The following is a 20,476-nucleotide window of genomic DNA, read 5'->3' on the forward strand; positions in this document are numbered from 1 at the left end:
CCTAGTGCTATAAATTATTCCTCCTACTCTTCACAATCAATTGGTAGGCATTTGAAAACTGTACTGTAAACTTTACTTCAGTAAGGAGAACTGTAGAGGCTTTTTAAACCAAAGCGTATTTGCAGTTCTCACTTCTATCACAGATCCAAAATATAACGGGTATATTCCTCATTTTAGTAGAGTGGGTGGAGCCATGCAAATAACTCCCTTATGCCACTCTGTGGCCATCCAGGATCGCAGGTTTCTAGTACAGATACAACTTAATATAGAGCCATTTATTCGAAACTGCATGCAGCCGTTTCGGGCTAGTTTGGGCATCATTAGTGCACTGTATGGAAACTATGGCTTCTATAGAGTAGAGATTATGGGCTCTTCAGTAAGGAGGATACCCGGGCAACTAGAGATGTGTTGTTAAGGTGACCTGAAGCCAAACAGAAGGTCTGGGGAAATTACCAACTTTTATTTGAACATTTATTTGCCTAACAATTGTAATTTGTATTAACTATTGTAGAGGAATGTCATCAGGAATAATCACTATGTAAAGCTGGGATGTGCCATTTTTTCATGGATGAATGATCTTTTTGCAAATTTGTTTTTCAATGTTATAATAAAGAATTGTACACAATTTTCAAACAATCTTTTTTGTTTTTTACAATCTTTTGTACAAAAGATAATTCTTCCAAAGTTTTGGCCACAAGCCTGGCGAGCATTGTCTTATGTCTATGGGTAGTCTTAGTTTATTTTCTGTGTATAGACCAGAAAAGAGAATAAATCCTTTTAGTAGCCAAAGTGGAGTGCAGACACAGACCACACTGCCTCAAGACCTGTACCTAAAAGCTACCATTTAAAGGTGAACTAGGAGGTGAGTGCTTTTCACTCACCTCATAGTTCTAGCCGACCTGTGACAATGAGACTGTCACAGGTCGGCTCAGTAGATCGGGAGGTGAGCGAACACATACCGGCGTTCGCTCACCTCTCGATCCTGTCACGGCTCTCTGCCGTGACAGGGGAGGGGCTGGATTCCCCCCTCCCCGCTCCGATAGCGCTGACTGGTGGAACGGACGGGGGAGGGGGCGGGTACAGCTGGCTCTGCCTCTAGATAGGCAGAGCCAGCTGTCAGTCATGCAGCCGGGCGGATCCCAGCACAATTGTCAGGATCCGCTTCAGCCGCGGCATCTCAGTATACCGCGAGCAGCTCGCGGTATACTGAGCCTAGGGTGACGGGAGGACGCTGGTTTGTGTCCTCCCGTTACCCTAAGGAGGACTATGGGGAAAAGCCTTAACCCCATAGCTCTCCTTTAACTACAAATTCATTTTGACTGTTTTGGTTGCATGCTGGCAAATTAAGTCAAGCATTTATGTTTTCCCCATAATGGCTTAAGCATATATAGAACACTAGTGTTATAAGGTCAGTGTAGTTCACTCCAGATATTGTTAAGGGCCATGTTACACTGGTGATCCTGTTGCTGGTAAGGAGTTACCAGTGGCAGGATCGCTTTGGAGAAAGGAGCAGGGAGTGAAAACGCTCACCTGCTTGAAAATGCCACTTCCTTTCTAGCTATGGAATTGAGGCATTACATTTTTGCCAGCAATTTAGCAGTGTTTTCAGCAGTGAGAGAGCAACACATTGCTGCTGAAGCTGGTGGGGTAGTGGCACATACAAAGCAGGTATATGTCCTCCCTGTCATTGTTGAATTCTCGCTAGTGGCATGATTGTTAACGGGGCATTGTTCTCCCACCTCACATGCCTGCAGAGTTCCATCATCCATGTCACTTTTCAGCACCAGAGACATGGGACATTCATGTAATGGGGCACTACACTAGACACCAAAGAAACAGTGCATTTACTGGTGGTTAGCACTGTGAGGGCACTTCTCTAACTGGAAGTGGGGTGATGTCTACCTGCCAGGGTCCTATATAACAGTGAAGTCCAAGCAAATAATTAAACGCCATTCCAGCACAAATGGAGAAATCCATTTGGCTGGAATTGTTCTTGTTTTCATTAAAGTTTTTTGTGCGCTTTTTTTGCTTTTCTACACTTGTATTTTCATATTGTTTTGAGTAGGTTATATAACCCTGATATAACAGTACCATCTTACTACATTGTGGACTGTAAATAAATATGTGTTGTGATGTGTGCTACACACCATGACCAAGGGCATACTTGTAACATATGTATACTCAGCTTGTACCTTCCTGTTGCTAGCATCTTATAGCTTATCATCCTGACTGAGGATGTTACCCCAGAGGCAAAAGCAAAACTCTCCCAGAGTAGCAGGAATAGATTTTGTGGCTCTGGCTTTGACTTTGAAGTAGAAAAAAAGAAATCCAGGGTTAAATCTAAGCTTCTATTCTCTATGAGCATGGCTGGCTTGCTTTATCTCCATTTGCCTCAGGCTCCAGACTGCAAGACTTTTGCTACTGAAAACTTAATGTACCTGTAAATTCAACCATGTCATTTAGTTTGTACATTTCCTGCGCTGTATAAGAATACATTATAGGAAATAGAAAATTATAATTATAAAAGAGTTTTGACCGAGTGTATGGAAATGCAGTTTATAATCTCCAAGACACATTTTACTGGATTCCGGCAATCAAGCACAGGTTAAAAAATATTTAATTAAAAGCAAGATATTATCTTAAGTATGGCTTCTTCACAAGCTATCCATTGAATTTAAAAAAAACACATGGCAAAAACATGACACTAGTCAAACCATGTAATAAACATTACAAACATTTGCTTGGTCAGTGCAAAATGTTTTTTTAATCATTATGCAGATAGCAAGCAATTGAGCTGCAAGTTTGAAAATTACTTGCTAAAGTATTTCAGACTTGCCAAGCTTCACAATGTTGTTGCACAATTACACAATTACAAGTCTGCATTGCAAGTCTCCAGATCAACGTGCTTTGCAAAAGTGCTGTACACTTGCAGAGATCTTGGTAAGACCTGCCGGACTCGTGCTGTAGACTTGCCAAGCAAAATTTGCTACAAATTCAAAAAGTGTCAACTAGAACCTGTGCTGCAAGTGTTCTGCAAGTCTACAACTTGCCAGGAATGTGTGCAGCAAGTTAACAAGAATTACAATTTAACCCTGACACAAGTTTGGGGTAAGTTATCCTTGCTATCTGGGTAACAGATAAAGCAATTAGCATATTTAAAAATAAAAAACAGGAGTTGCTAATTGTTTATTGAATGTTAATTATCTACATTTCCACCTAAGAAATACCAATTCACACTTTGTTTTGAATTAATAATAGTAAGCAATCCTGACTAATTCAAATGAATATCTACTAAATTATATTTAGTGATCTGCAATTTTTTTAATCAATTGTATATTTTCTCATAATAAAGCAAACCTGTGTTTTTGGCCATGTGGGGTCAAGCAACAAGATCAACTCACCTTTTCTTTCATTCCCCTGTCACACTGTTCAGCTGCCATAAGCAATTGAAATGCCCAGTACTTTTGTATATGGGTAAGCATGTGAATTATTCCATGTGACAGCACTGGTGCTTACTGACTGGCCATGAGCTGTCATTTGTAGGCGGGGTGAAAGTCATCTACCTGTGTAAGCTCTGACTGAAAATCTAACTTGACCTTACACAAACTAGAAGAGAAGAACAATGCAAAGTACCACACTCAAAGAAAAGAGTCTAAAATTGTAAAATAGTTCTCTTAAAGTCAACAAAGTTAGATATATATATATATCTATATAGTATATAGAGATCCTCAAAACAAATTGTCTAACTTTGTTGACAATTTGTTTTGTCAGAGATCAACTGTCAACTGTCAGTGGTATTATAACAAATTGAAAGCAACAGGGAACAACAGCAACTCGGCAACAAAGTGGTAGGCCACTTAAAATGACAGAACGGGGTCAGAGCATGCTGAAGTGCACAGTGCGCAGAAGTCGCCAACTGTCTGCAGAGTCAATAGCTACAGACCTCCAAACTTTGTGTGGCCTTCAGATTGGCACAACAACAGTGCGTAGAGTGCTTCATGAAATGGGTTTCTATGGCGAGCAGCTGCATCCCAGCCTTATGTCACCAAGTGCAATGCAAAGCATCGGATGCAGATGCAGTGGTGTAAAGCAAGGCTCAAAATTTCCACTCACCCCTCTCGCAATTGGCGTAAATTCATCGGTGCGGGGTGCGCTGCTGGCAGGAGGGGGGTGAAACTACCGCTCCTTCTGCGGCAATCGCTCTTTCTTCATTCTGTGTTGTTACTGATCTCTGTACTTTGCATCACACCGCTGAGCTGTTGGAGGTACGGCCGGGGCAGGGTAGGGATTAGGTGGGGCAACTGGTGGTGAGTAACTCTTAAGGCCTGGCTAGTAGCTCAGGGCCTGTCATTTTGAGCCCTGGTGTAAAGCACGCCTCCACTGGACTCTAGAGAAGTGGAGACGTGTTCTCTGAAGTGACGAATCACGCTTCTCTGTCTGGCAATCCGATGGACCTGCCTGGGTTTGGCAGTTGCCAGGAGAACGGTACTTGCCTGACTGCATTGTGCAAAGTGTAAAGTTTGGTGGAGGGGGCATTATGGTGTGGGGTTGTGTTTCAGGGGTTGGGCTTGACCCCTTAGTTCCAGTGAAGGGAACTCTTAAGGCATCAGCATACCAAGACATTTTGGACAATTTCTTGCTCCCAACTTTGTGGGAACAGTTTGGGGATGGCCTCTTCCTGTTCCAACATGACTGCACACCAGTGCACAAAGCAAGGCCCATAAAGACATGGATGAGCAAGTTTTGGGTGGAGGAACTTGACTAGCCTGCACAGAGTCCTGACCTCAACCCGATAGAACATCTTTGGAATGAATTAGAGCGGAGACTGCGTGCCCGGCCTTCTCATCCAACATCAGTACCTGACCTCACAAATGCTCTTCTGGAAGAATGGTCAAACATTCCCATAGACGCACTCCTAAACCTTGTGGACACCTTCCCAGAAGAGTTGTTGCCGTTATAGCTGCAAAGGATGTGCCAACTCAATATTGAACCCTACGGACTAAGACTGGGATGCCATTAAAGTTTATGTGTGTGTAAAGGCCGGTGTCCCAATACTTTTGGCACTATAGTGTAAATATCTATATATAGATCTATATCTAGATATAGATCTATCTATATCTAGATATAGATAGATCTATATCTAGATATATATATACACACTGAGTGCCCAGATTATTATGACCACCCCATCAGTACTTCGTTGGGCCACGAGATGGCTTCGTTGGGCCGCCTCACGACGATGTTGAAAGAACCCATGGGCTGAACAAAAAAAAATAGAGCAGATTCCTCCAGCAACACTTAGGAGTGTGTTGATCGAGGAATGTCACTGTTTGCATTGTATTTTGACAACGGCCACCAGCCGCTGTCAAAATAACTGGCGAGAGCGGACAACTCGTTGGCTGCCGGCTCCTATCGTACGCAAATTTTCCGGCCAGCTCCTTCGATCAACTGATTGAGGGATGCCAACCAAACGGGTGCCAACAGCAGTACACACTGTGCGAATTTCCTCCGGCTATTCAAAAACCAACCAAAATTTGCACAGTGTATGGGCACCTTTAGTCTTACAAAGAATACTGCACATACAGGATATCTAATGGATTGCATTACATTGCAAATAAAATATGAGTAAAATTAAAGTCTTACAAAAAAAATCAGATACATATCTAAATAATCATATAAAAAATAGATAAAAATCTGTAAAATAGGAACCTCGATTAAGAGTTTTACATTTTTTACACATCTCTTATTCCAATTTATATTATATAAAAATGTTATACATAATTTGATCCAATCAATTCAATATACATGCAGTTTTCTTTGTGAGACTTAAGTACAAATCTTATATTTTTTTCTTTTAACTCTGGCAGCGGTGGGGAAACTCCGGCCCATCAGCTCCAGCTGTGGTGATACTACAAATCACATCATGCATCTGCCTCTGGAAGTCACTGCTGTCATTGGTTTGCGATTTGTAGTTGCACCACAGCTGTTTACCTATCCCTGATATATACTGTACAAATTATACAATTATATTTGTTAATACTGATTAAGAGGACACAGCTTACCCAGAAATGCATGGCTACCTTTGCCAACTTTAAATGGACTTTTACAAAAAAAGAAACATTTGGACTCTTATGTTTGATTGCAGTGCTTTTCATTCTACTTCTTTTTTTCTAGTTTGAATCTGAATGTCTATTAATACTTTTCTGAGCTTCCTGCTTAAGGGTAATGCACCTAGAATGATCCACCACACAGTACAAACAAACCTGCTGTAAACCAGTGCCATCCACCTTCCCTTTGTTGACCTTACACAGGGTTGTCTTCCTGCACAGTGGCTAAATGGTATAGCAGGTGAATAAAAGTATTGTAAGTACTGTATATGGTGCTAGAGAAGAGGATTGGGTGAACCTGTTGCTTTGCTTTTTGCAAAGCAGAGGTTCATTTTAAATCTTACTCTATGTGACTGTACCGCTAATGTTTACCTCCAATGCACCCATAATATCTCAAGATGACTGCCACAGCACAATGCTTGCAGAAGAACAGGGAAAATCACTGCTGCATTATAGGTTAATATCTTCTTGGTTATGATATACTGAGGTACAGGAACAATGCTCTCAAATCTGCATTGGTATCTGGCAACCATAGGTGCAGGTTACACACCATGAAAATTCATTTTCTTTCTTTCAAAGAAAAGGTTATGCTTTACATACAGAAATGGTTATGTAGAAATGTTATTTATAAATAGCACCCAGTTTGAGTTCTGTAGTACCCCAAACCAATTCTTCCAAAAAAAAAAGAGTTTTTATCTTATATGTGTTTGGGTTGCTGTTTCTTAGAGAAGCCATAGCTCTGGCTGTCTGGATGATGACCTAGTTATGGCCTTATGAGATTTTACATATTCTAATCTGCAACACTAGCAACCTCCCCGAGACCTTTCTTCTCTCCATTTAATTATAAAGAGAAGCCAATTTCCTGGAGAATAGCACGCTTGCTTCTAATATAAATATATGCACACAAGAAGCCACTGTCTGAATCCCAATGTGCACGATTTTACTGTAATGTCCTTTCTTTGTCAGCCAGAAGGAACATATGCGGGAGGCTGGCCAAGCGCAAGAAAGGCTCAGTAATTGCTCTCCGACACCTGAAAGCATTTCCATCCTGCATATAGACTAACATTTATAGCTTTAATTAGTCTGCTAAGAACCTATTGTTACAAATCAGAGCACTGCTGCAGAATATTTGTGTCTCTCTAAAAAAATATATTAACTTCTATGTGATGACACTGGGAAGCGCCAGTTCTCCTACAGGTACATTTAATGAAACAGGACCCAGAGCAATGATGGTGTGAAAAATAGAGTAAGCCATAGCAAATCATTAGACATCATTTCTGTACTAATCTGAATATAGTAAAGTAAAAATGTGATTGTTGTAACTGAATCCTTCACTTGACAGTCATCATTTCTTTTGATTTTACTGAATAAGTATAAATAGTTCACTCCTGTAAAAAAGTGGACAATGACAAAATGGGTCAAGATAGGAACAAGAATAGGAGAGAGTGTAATACAATGAATTGCTGATTATGGTGTAAACAAACAATAAAGGCATGAGGACCCCAGATTATTATGAGAGGTATGTTTGTTTTCCGCACCAAGAGCATGAATGCAAGATAAGAGAAGTATTTTCCCACATGTACCTGACCACTCTCATCTACCTAGGCCTTAAGCTGACCCTAACTCAAAAACAGTGGCGTAACAATCACCATAGCGACCCAGGCGGCCGCTATGGGGCCCGAGGCACGGCGGGGCCCGGACATCTCCCTGATGCCATGCGGGCCGCCTGGGTCGCTATGGCATCTTGCTCGGACAGCCAGGCTGCTGGCTGTCACTGGCGGCTGTAAGGAGGAACGCTCCGTTCCTTCACACAGCCGCTGCTGAGTTGGTGACAACCAGCAACTTCGCAGGAGGTGGCTGGGCTTGTCATCGGCAGTTATTGAGGAGGCGGGGCCCGGCGATCCAGGGGGCGGGGCCCGGCGATCGAGGAGGCGGGGCCCAGTGACGGAGTAGTCAATCGTGGAGGAGAAGGAGGCGGACAGAGGATCAGGGCTAACAGGTAAGAGGGCTTGACCGCACGCCTGAGACCCTGCAGAGCCTACCATAGAGAGTCTATGGTGGGCCCTGCAGGGTCACCCTTAGGTGGGCTGTTTGGGATATCAGGTGGGCGTAACTAGAAATCACAGGGCCCCATACAAAATTTTGCTATGGGGCCCTGTGATTTCTAGTTACGCCCCTGCTCAAAAACATTAAATTATATCCATAACCCAAACTATAGAATGGGTTTGACTTTGTAAAGCTGTCTATGAGAAAGATACAGGTGAAACTCGAATAATTAGAATATCGTGCAAAAGTAATTGCAGTAAGTGCTGCAAAAGGGGCCCAAACCAAGTACTGAGTACATATGCATGCTTGTACTTTTCAGAGGTCCGATATTGTTCTATGTACAATCCTTGTTTTATTGATTGCATGTAATAATCTACTTTTTTGAGGTTGTGGATTTGGGGTTCTTGGGGTTTTCATGAGCTGTAAGCCATAATCATCACAATTATGGCAAATCACGGCTTGAATTATCTTGCTTTGCATGTAATAAGTCTATCTCATATATTAGTTTCACCTATATTCTAATTATTCGAGTTTCACCTGTAGTTCCCCTCTTTTTGCAAATATTTCCTCTAACTTCCTGGTGTATCTTAAGTACTGGAAATGAGGGAAAATCAATGTGACTAGAAAAGCCTGATAGGAATTTTAACCATTCTCATACAAGGTGTTGCGAGTGGTGTCTGCATGAGTCCTTCCAGCTTCCACTCTCTTCTCTCAGCCATATGGTGATTTTTGTGAACCTATGCCACCACAGACAAAGCTACAGTCTGCTCTATGTTGGGTGAGACATATAGTGCTTATGTCATTTTAATTGCCTGGATTGGCTTATACCCTGTTTCCCCGAAAATAAGACCTACCCTGAAAGTAAGACCTAGCACTATTTTTCAAGATTCCTGTAATATAAGACCTACCCTGAAAATAAGACCTAGTTCGGCGGTAGCATGTGAGGGGGGAACTTGCAGGAGAGATGGCATCAGCCTGCAGGGACATACTGTATTAAGGGGATGACAGGGGACTCCCCCCAGCCAGCGCAGTGACAGGGAGCACTCCAGTACCTTTCTTCACAAACTGCTGTCCCCCGAAGACACTGCTTAATGTAATGGTACTGTAATGTGTACCGGTAGATGGTACTGTACTTTACCATGCTGTCCACTGTCTGATGTCCCCACTGCTGCACCGCTGGTACCGCTGTCCCTGGTGGCAAAGGAAGCCGGCGCTGTAGAATGCAAGGCTGCGGCGGGAGCAGAGCCGCATTAGCCGATATTCCTCTAGAGCGCCAGTTACTGTGACAGGCGGAGTGATAAAGATAACTTTAGATTGTTGTAGATTTTGCTGCACATTAAAAAAAAAGACATCCCCTGAAAATAAGACCTAGTGTGGTTTTTGGGGGCAAAAAAAATATAAGACAGTGTCTTATTTTCGGGGAAACACGGTAGCATCAATGGCTTTTAAATGGCAAACAATCTATATGCACTTACATACTGTACATATCTGCCTAAATCGTTTTAACATTCAGTCAACATCTTGTATGCTTGGATGGTTTTCCAGCATTGGACTATTACATACTGCCAAATATAAGTGAGTAACTCTCAGTGCTGTGTATTCACTCTTTACATCAACCAGCTTCTCCCTAAATATATCACATTACTGATGCAACCACATAGTGTTACATGCTATTGGAAGATGATTCATTTGATGGACCCAGCCCAACTCTGGGTCAATTTTTCTTTGTCATATGTTTAAAAAACTGTTCACCTTCAAACCAGAGCTGTCTACCACAGTACTTATTTTTATGTCTGCAGTCTTCCGGGTTGAATGGCACCCAGTGTCACCAAAATACTGGAGAGATACTGTGAGTGCAGAAAATCCAGGACCCACCCCCCTGAGGAGGTTTCACATTGTATTCATGCAGTGAATTGGTACAGCCCCTTGTGAAAGCATTAAAGTTACCAATAAAAAAAGTTTTTAAAAATTAAAATATAATAAAATGAATGAAAACATTTTTTAGAAGGCCCATGCTCCCACACACATACAAATTTAAACACAGATGAAGGGCGAGCGCGCATGTCTAAATGACAATTGAGAAACACATTTTTGTCTCACACACCAGTGCAGAAGCACTATTTCTAGGGTCATCATTTATGGTTTATGCTAAACAGATAGGCTGTAAAGGTTTATAAATCACAGCCTGTGGACAATTTTTGGTATTGTATGTCGTTGTTTTGCAGGGGCATGCTAATAGTAATGCTTGATATATTTGACATCTATTTACTCCACACAATCTTACCTTTAAAGAAAAAAGGGAATTATATTGTTGTGTGCACTAAAATTTATTTGAATGTATTATTTACTTAAAACATACTGTAGGTTTTATAAACAGTTGTGGAAAAATGGTGCAACATAAAAAATTGTAACTCCATCTTTGTATACTAAAGGTCACAAAATATGTAATCTTTTGGGGATATTATTTTCAACCCAAAAAATTTTAACGTGTGAAAAAAATGGAAAAAAATTAGTTTGGCAGCTGAAGGGTTAAAGACCACCTTTAGTATTACAATGCGCATCTAAAATAGAAAAATAACCCAAAGGCCCCATTCACGCTAAGCGACACTTACCTAGAGCGGATCCGCGCGGCCAGGTATAGCGCAACTGTTCGGGCAACGTTCCAGCGACCTTCACCGTCGGGTCGCATGCAAAAATAGAAAAATCGCGCAACATCCTTGGGAAAAAGTGTGTTGCACAAGCGACACGCGACAGCAACGAGCGACATGGAGCTGTTCAATAGAACAGCTCCATTGAAAATCATTGGACGACGACTTCTCGCGATATCGCGTGGCAAATTTGAGAACGGTAACATTCCAGAGAATACAGAAAAAAGTTTCCAGGCACACTCACCAGCCAGCATGCAAAAAAACTTGTCTAACAGCTAAGGTTAAAGACAGAGGTTTGGATACACGACTTCTGCAGAATATGTGAAAGCTGCACCGCCTTGTTAAGGTTCCTCTGTGTAGTGTGGTCCTAACTCTAACCTGTGAGAGTCTCCATCTTGGAGCACATGTAGCAAAATATAAAATTGGGTGCAGGTTTCGGCAGGAGGCAGCCCGCACATCACAACGGCAGCTGAGACCCCCAACGTGTCACTGAACCAAATCAGTCAAGCAAAACAAATGGCAAACGCAAAAGCCCTTCCATGTGCACCTTGCTTTAAAGCTGGTGATAAGTTGACAATGATAAAGAGGGCCATGCCGATGAGGGCTTACAATCTATCTTCTTATTGCAAATCTATTGCATAATGAATAGAATGTATTTTTGAAGGTGTTGCGGTCTTGAGGTCTAAGGATGCTTAAGATCAACAAAAGATTAATTGGTTAGCAAAGAACTCCAACCATAACAGAAGACGAAGTTTTGGGTGGGCTAGGTAAGGGATTGTTATGCTGCTAGGCCACTCTATGGGACTAATATGGGCAGATCTTTCTCCTTTGTCCAGACATAGTGGGGATGATTTACTAACCTAAACACACGCACGCACTAGGTGCATGTGATTTTTACACAGCAAAACTTATTTATCAACCAAAAAGTCTCTAAAAGCATATTTCCACTAATGCCATATATGGAAAAATCATGCACATGATGCGTATATAATGCTGCTTCACAGTTTAGACAAAAATCGTTAGCTCATGCATTTACATTCCTGGATTCATCAACGCAAGCAACATAACATAGAGCTAATTTACACAACATCACCTTGCAATTCATGCTTGGCTTTGCACAACACACCTGCTGGGTGTGTACACACTACAAAGGTGTCTAGATTCCACCAATAGATCATGCTGGGAGGGAACACACTACAGAGGTGTATACTTGTTCATGGCGTGTTTATAAGGTTAGTAAATCAACCCCAGTAAGTCACAAATATACTCTAGCATTTACCATAAATTCACCTGTAACTATATGGAGAACTCTCCTCATCAGATAACAGAAGCTTGTCCGAAAGGTTGACATAAATGTGGCATCTTTGGAGAAGGGATTTCTGCTAGAATCCCAAATTGTTGCAAAAACATTGCAAAGAGTCAAACCATGGCCCACTCCACCCCTGCTTTAACAATTGCTGTTATAACACATTGCTCCTCTTGTTCTTACAGTTTACCATTACCAGTTCAAGATCCAGATAACCAACCAAATTGAGGATAAGCAGTTGAATCCACCATTAACAATTTCCCTGATAGGAACCAAGCAAGAGGTTGACACCATACCCTTAACTATGTAAGTATTCTATATCTGTGCTTTGTGGAGTTTGTAGCTAGCTGCAAAAAGATTGAAAACAAAGTCTGTTTCTTTTACTTTCGTTTATAAATCATAGCAAATAAAAATGTCAGGACAGTAGGAAAACCCCCAAAATGACCCATTATTGGAAAGAAGACACACCAAGATCTGTTTTTTTTCCTGCAATTTTTTTGGAAATGAAGAAACATGCCGTTATTGAGGGGGTTAAACATGAAGCTTTGCAATACTGCACAAGATACAATAAATGTACAGGTCACACACAGAGTTAGGAGGGGTGAAGGGTTTGATGTACAGGTCACACACAGTGAGAGGATGAAGGGGAAAGGGTTAATAGATGTGCAGGATAAGGGATGTGAAAGGGTTAATGTACAGGTCAGAGCAAAGATAGAATGCAGATATTATCGACAGGAGAGGAGGGGGGCTGAAAGTGTTACATTTATTTGAACCTTTTTTTGCTGCTGCTGCAGCCTGTATTCACCAGGAACTAATAAATAGATAACTCATCAATTAATTAGTTCCTGTACCTTCCCCTGCCTCTGATGTAAGAATCATAGCGATCACAGTGCACAGAGTCGGTCAGACATAGCTGTGGCTCTCCACAGTCTAATACCCTTGGTCCTGCGAAACTCTGTGAATGTTCACTCTCTGCAAATATCTGCCATAAATTAACTTTCTTTAGTTTATGTTTATAAGTGGAATGAATTTTCAAATGTTTTCATGTAATATCGCTTTATGGCCACTAGATGGAGCTAAGCAGCATAGGAAATAAGTATTTATTTTCCTTAGCATCACCTAATAATCACAATGTGATATTACATTAAAAAAAACCTTTAAGAAATACATTTCCTTGCAAAGAAACCACTAAAGAACATTTGTTATGGTAAATATACCAAATATTCGCAGAATAGACATGTGAGTAGTTTATGAAAAGATCCCTTTCGGTCACAAATTCCATTGGTAGCCTTGCACCTTTGAACCCTATATGCCTATCCCATTGACTCATTCACTGCCTTATTGCATTATGACCTTGGAAACTGTAAACTCTTCTTGTGTTATTAACATGTCTAAGTAACTTTCTTTTCCCGATGCCGATGCATCTCTTGGTTATTTGAGCCCATTGTCTTTTCGGATACTCGCTCACATAAACCTGCAGAGTCTTATAGCATTGACACCTCTAAAAAACTAGAAGTTGATCTACTGCTACAAGAACAATGTTTAAGCAACTGCACAGCCACCTCAGATCTGGGGGGGAGGATATGCATCATCCCTACAATTGTTTCTACAGACCCTAAATTTTGCTTTCCGATGGCGTGTGCTTAGGAATGAATGCAGTTTTGATTTAATACTCAAATTATCTGGGCACACAACTGGCACATGTACAGTCAAAGATCATTAAAAAAAGAATTAGTGCAATTACCGATTTTCTCCAAAACACTTGATCTTGATTGGCTCGAGGAGCTTGAGGATAACGTAACACTTTACAGAGACATACCTGTATCCTTTAACCTGTTGCCGTCCGCCCATTGTAATAGAACGGCGGGACTAATTGTGGTCAGTGCCCGTGTGGTCAGTAGTGGTTCATTATCCACCTCTGATTCTGATTATGAAGTTGTCCCATCTAAAAGGGCCAGGCGTGCTGTGCCAGTCATCACACATCCAACTGAAATGCAGCAGGCAAGCACTAGCACTGAAGTGTTTCTACTGCACTGGCACGTTAGGGTCTCTAAAAACGCAATAGGTAGTCAGGGAATCAAATGCGTAATTTATGCCCTTTGAAAGCCTCAAGGTGTTCCTTGAATTTTGGGCCCCTCTATGTGGCTGGGCTGCAAAAAAAGTTTGACATGTGTGGTATCCGCATACTCAGGAGGATTAGTAGAATGTGTTTTGAGGTGTTATTCTAAGGATGTCAAAGCTGTGTGTTAGAAATATCATATAAATTGTCAACTTTGTGTAAAAAATATTTTTTATTAATTTTCTTTCTTCATTTTCTAAAATTCTGTAGCAAAAAATGAAATCTTCAAAAGACTCAGCATGTTTTTTATCAAATACCTTTGGGTGTCTTCTTTTCAAAATGGGGTCATTTTGTGGGTGTTTATTCTCTCCTGGCACTTCAGGGCCTCCAAAAATGCAATAGGTAGTCAAAAAAACAAAAGTACAATTTATGTCTATTCAAAACCTCAAGGTGCTCTTTGGGGTTTGGGCCCCTCTATGTGGCTAGGCCGCAAAAAAGTCTTACATATTTGATATCTCCATACTCGGAAGGAGTAGCAGAATGTTTTTTGGGGGTACAATTGTATGTGTGCACATGCTGTGTGTTAGGTATATCTTTTTAACAGGCAACTTTTTGTAAAAAAAAAATTAAAAAAAATTTTCTTCATTTTCTGTGAACGTTTACCCAAAAAGTTAAACCTAGAAAACACTCAACATGCACATTATCAAATACCTTGGGGTATCTTCTTTCTAGAATGGGGTCATTTTGTGGGGCTTTCTACTGTCCTTGCATTTTGGGGCCTCAAGAAATGCGATATGCAGTCAGGGCACCAGGGTTGATACAATTCAAATATATATACCATAGTCTGTGGACTATATAACTTTCACACATTGTAATTAATTTACACTTTTTTTTTTTAACCCAAGAAATGTAGTAGAATACATTTTGATCAAAATTTATGAAGAAAGATTATTTATGTGCAAATTTTCATAGCTTAACATAGGGAAAACAGGTTTTTTTTCAAAATTTTCGGTACTTTTTCCTTAATATAGTAAAAAATAAAAACCCCAGTGGTGATTAAATACCACCAAAAGAAAGCTCTATCTGTCCCCAAAAAAAGATATAAAATTCATTTTGGTACAGCATTGTATGGCTGAATAATTGTCAGTCAAAGTATCGCAGCGCTGAATACTGAAAAATGGCCTGGATGGGAAGGGGGTTTAACACCGCGGAAGTCAAGTGGTTAAAGAGAGCAAACTGATCTGAGGTCTGCGAGACCTATTCTAATAATTGAGTCTATGGTAAGACTTGCAGCTTTGACTGACTATTCTAGACCCTCTCATATCAATTGATGCCAGCTCTGGTAATTTATGCTCTGTATCTGAGGCAACAGAATCAGGAACCTCACACAGATCCCAGATCAAAACTGGAGCAGACAAAATCTGGAGCAGCTGTGCACAGCAACCAATCAGCTTCTCCTTTTTATTTTCAAATCTTAACTGAACAAACTGAAGAGAGAAGCTGATTGGTTGCCATGCACAGCTGCTCCAGATTTTGTCTGCTCCAGTTTTGATAAATTCCCATCAGTGTTTCCAGGCCTTCCTCTCTTCTCTTGGGCAAACCATCCTGGAGGGGCCAAGAGGGGCAACAGGAAAAGGAAGGTTGAAACCAGTATTCTTAAACTTAAGCAATCAAACATTGACAGATGCTAAAGTTCAAGTACTCAATAAAGGGTTGTCCTTTGTCCCCTTACTTAGAAAGAAATGAAAGGTCTATAATTTTTATCATAGTTGTATTTTAAATGATAGAGACAGAATATCAACCAACAAATCCAGAAAAAAAAAACATGATACAAATGTTATAAATTGAGTTGCAGTTCAGTGAATAAAATAAGTATGTGATCCCCAAGCCAAACATGACTTGGTGGAGAAACCCTTGTTGGTAAGCACAGAGGTAAGACGTTTCTTGTAGTTGGTCACAAGGTTTGCACACATCTCAGGAGGGATTTTGGTCCACTCTGCTTTACAGATCTTCTCTAAATCCTTAAGGTTTCTTGGCTGTCGCTTGACAACTCGAAGTTTCAGCTCCCTCCATAAATTTTCTATAGGAATAAAGGTCTGGAGACTGGCTCGGCCACTCCATGACCTTAATGTGCTTCTTCTTGAGCCATTGTTTTGTTGCCTTGGCTGTATGTTTTGGGTAATTGTCATGCTGAAAAACCTATTCACAATCCATCTTGAGTGTTCTGGCTGAGGGAAGGAGGTTCTCATCCAAGATTTTACAATTCATGGCCCCGTCCATTGGCCATTCAATGCGGCAAAGTTGGCCTGTATCTTTAGCAGAGAAACAGCCCCAAAGCATAATGTTTTCCCCTCCGTGCTTGACTGTAGGGATGGTATTCTTAGGGTCATAGTCAGCATTTTTCTTCCTCCAAACCCAGCGAGTCAAGTTAATGCCAAAGAGCTCAATTTTGGTCTCATCTGACCACAGCACTTTCTCCCAATACTTCTCTGACTCATTTAGATGTTCATTGGCAAACTTCAGACGGGCCTGTACATGTGCCTTCTTGAGGAGGGGGACCTTGCGGGCGCAGCAGGATCTCAATCCATGGTGGTGTATTGGGTTACCAATGGTTTGTTTGGTGACTGTGATCCCAACTGCCTTGAGATCATTCACAAGCGCCTCCCGTGTAGTTCTGGGCTGATCCCTCACTTTTCTCATGATCATCCTTATCCCATGAGGCGAAATCTTGCATGGAGCTCCAGACCGAGGTCGATTTATGGTTATTTTGTATTCCTTCCATTTGCGAATAATCGCTCCAACAGTTGTTTCCTTCTCACCAAGCTACTTGCTGATAGTCTTGTAGCCCATTCCAGCCTTGTGCAGGTCAACAATCTTGTCCCTAACGTCCTTTGACAGCTCTTTGGTCTTGCCCATGGTGGTGAGATTTGAATGGAGGAAAGAGATTTCTGTGGACAGGTGTCTTTTATATACATAAAGAGTTGTCATTATGAGCACCTTCTTAAATTGACAGGACTCATCTGTGTAACACATAGCCAGTCTGTGGGAGCCAGAAGTATTGTTGGATGGTTGGGGATCAAATACTGAACTGCAACGCAAAAATATTTGTATCATGTATTTTTTCTGGATTTGTTGGTTGACATTCTGTCTCTATCATTTAAAATACACCTATGATAAAAAATTATAGACCTTTCATTTCTTTGTAAGTGGGCAAATTTACAAAATCTCCAGGGGATCAAATCATTATTTTCCTCACTGTTTGTGCATTTTTAATTTACCCTCCTGGAGTCTGGGCTGGTAATTTATTAAATATTTACATGGAAAGGGGTTGAATTTTGGTAACAAAGGGTATTTGAAAAAATATCTCATACCCAGAGGACTATTATAATTTGATTAGATTAGAACTAGAAGGCCACCAATCCAAGCCACTTCATGCAAGTCTATGGAAACAAGCCCTCTATTAGTCCAGACTTTGGAGGGGAAAATTAGTTATTTGGATCACCAGAGGGGCCCCGCATACATTTCATTTTGGCCTTATTGCTATATACCAATACATTTTCTGTTGTTGTGTTGAGCTTAAACGCGCGTGCTTGAATCATTATAACCAAAGTAAATACTTGTAGGTGTAGCAGTTTATATAGCAAATCATATCTCAATAAATTAATTTGGGTAGCATAATATATATACAGTATATATATACATATACACATACACATCAAATACAGGACCTGCCAGCAGGAAGAAGAAGAAAGAAGCAAAGTTTCTGCTTATTCCGATCTAATGAAGCCTGCCAAAACTCAATGAAGCCTACTAAAAACTCCAGCCAGTATCACTAATAAGATCAATGTTTAGCACTCCCAGACTGAAGATGAATGGTCCTCTGAGGGCTGCAAAAAGACTGTTCAAACTTTGCTAAAAGTTTTCCGACTAGTGTTTATAAGCTAAGCCTTTTTGTTCACACCATACAAAAGTACAGGCATGTGAAATATTTAATGAAACAAGGGTCGTGTGTGACCACTCCTGCATAGCATATTGTAGCTTTAACAGCCTCACGTAGACTTGAGTCCAAGCCCAAACTTTGTTTTATCGGTTTTGGATACACTTGAGAAGAGTAAATCATTCTGTCAAGTTTGTATTGTTGTCAGGTATCCTGATGGGTACACTTCATCTCACTTCAGGTCTCAGTAACTGCCTGTGACAGCAGGACAAGAAATTAGGATATTTTTAGTCACCAGGACAGGAAGAAATGTACAGTAATAATAATTTGACAGAGGTTTGAACAGCTACCAGTTATACTAACAAAAGGAGTTTGTTGCCAGCTATGTCCCCACTGGAGAGATTTTCCATAACTTTCTGTCCAAACAGAAAGTAAGGGGAAATATTTCCAGTGGGACAGGGACTGGAGTAAAACAGTAGACTTTTGATATGATCAACAAGTATTTTTTGCACTAATTAAAAAGTTAAAACAAAACTCTTTGACATTGTTCTACAAAACAATGAATTGGTACTCTTAATGCTTATGATTTATTTTTTAGAGGTGAAGGTGTACTGGAAAGCAGAACCTACTCTTTCCTTATTACACTACACAATGACATTGGCGACTTGATGATGATCAGAATAAAGTGGGATGGCATTAACAATATAAAGAATTTATGGTACACCATTCAGACAAAGATAGTCACCCTTCCAGGACTCCAAGTGAAGAAAATACGAGTAAAAGCAGGAGAGACCCAGGAGAGGTTGGTGCATTTATAAGGCTAGCATTGTGTGATAATGCATATAAGAACCTTTCTATTTCTAAAACATTGTCACTGAGCACTATACAGTGTAATATACTGTGATATTTTATTTATTTATATGACTGTCTAGATAAGTCTAATCATCTCATTTACTAGATGAAATATAAAATATATACAAGCAATATAAAATTACCCATTTACTGTAAAAATGAGACCAAGAATATCGATAATCATTTTAAAATGTAATTTATCATAAGTGAGAAAATCTATTTCTGGATGACAGGCTCTTATGAAAGCTCTTAATTATCCTTTCTGCACATCGAACCACTTCATGTTGTTTGAATACCACATAATCTATGGTAAATCTGTGAGCTGGGCTGCTACATCATCTTCTCACATCTTCTCTATATTTAAGACTTGCGTCACATGAATGAGCACTTTTTACTGTGGTCTTGGAATGCTGTTACGGAATGTATGTTTGCAAAATGTAATATATATTTGGAATATTGATTATTTGCTCCAATATAGGTGCAGTGTGATACCGTTGTAAAAGATATCAAAGGAGGAATACCTCCAAATATATGACATGGCATTGTGTGTGTCTTAGCAATAGAAATGGCTTGTAGAAGGGTCATTGTCCCTGTTTAAATGAAAGACTTAAAAGAAGTTCAGTTTTTTTTTTAAATGTCATGTGTTTATTCTATTTTGTATCATAATAAGATTATGTTTATATGCATAGATTCCAAGGCATGTTTGTTCATTGGATATTATGTTTGTGCATATCAAAACTGTTATTGGGTATAGCGCCATGAAAGGGGCTTAGATTTGGGAGTATATTTTGTGAGACACTAAATACTGTATGTGTACTCTATTTCTTGAGGCTCTGACATTCCTTATAATTCCCAATCAAAAAATTCATAAATGATGGTGTTTTTATTCATGTTTTGTTTGCAGATATGATGATCATTGAAAAATCACACCTATATTTATACCTTTTAATCATGTAAACCACTACAAGCTTAAATCCCCAAAACTAGGGACAAAAAGACAAGGGCATGAATGTTTGCCAACTTAATTAAAAAAAATAAAAATAAAGGTGCTTGAGTGTCTTACAAACTCTGCCTTCCTTCTTAGAGTCACATTTTGCTCAGAAAACATCGACAACTTCCTACTACTTCCAGACCAAGAGAAGACCTATGTAAGGTGCTCAAGTAAACTTAAGAGGAAAAAATTCCAAAAGTTGTAAACAGATAAATGAGGTATGAGACAACAGAAAATAAAATCACCTAAAGATTATTCTGTGCTGGCCAAAAAATGTACATTTTATTGATTTGTTTCTCCAATAAAATTACTGATACCATTACTCATTTCTTGTGTAGTACAAAATAAATTGTATTTTCAGTAAGCGGAACTGATGTTATTATTTGCACATTTTACACACTATTCTATTGTATAGGTATGTCATTTTTTTTTACTGGATTTACTTTGTTATTATTATCTACAGTATATACAGTATACAGTCATGTGAAAAGTATACCCCGTGGAAATTAATGATTTTTTTAACATATATT

General features: G+C 40.0%; 1 protein-coding gene across 1 annotated transcript in view; it reads left to right on the forward strand.

Moving 5' to 3' along the window:
• Positions 1-20,265, forward strand: part of LIPC (lipase C, hepatic type) — an 81,657-nt gene extending 61,392 nt beyond the window's left edge. Inside the window, exons 8-10 of the mRNA XM_018559921.1 lie at positions 12,293-12,413; positions 18,702-18,905; positions 20,040-20,265. Coding sequence (XP_018415423.1) covers positions 12,293-12,413; positions 18,702-18,905; positions 20,040-20,151 — 437 coding nt within the window. The 3' untranslated portion in view covers positions 20,152-20,265. The remainder of the gene's footprint in view (positions 1-12,292; positions 12,414-18,701; positions 18,906-20,039) is intronic.
• The last annotated feature ends 211 nt before the right edge of the window (positions 20,266-20,476 follow it).

The sequence above is a fragment of the Nanorana parkeri genome, unplaced genomic scaffold (assembly GCF_000935625.1).
Source record: "Nanorana parkeri isolate BGI_ZX_2015 unplaced genomic scaffold, ASM93562v1 scaffold422, whole genome shotgun sequence".
NCBI classification, from domain to species: Eukaryota; Metazoa; Chordata; class Amphibia; order Anura; family Dicroglossidae; genus Nanorana; species Nanorana parkeri.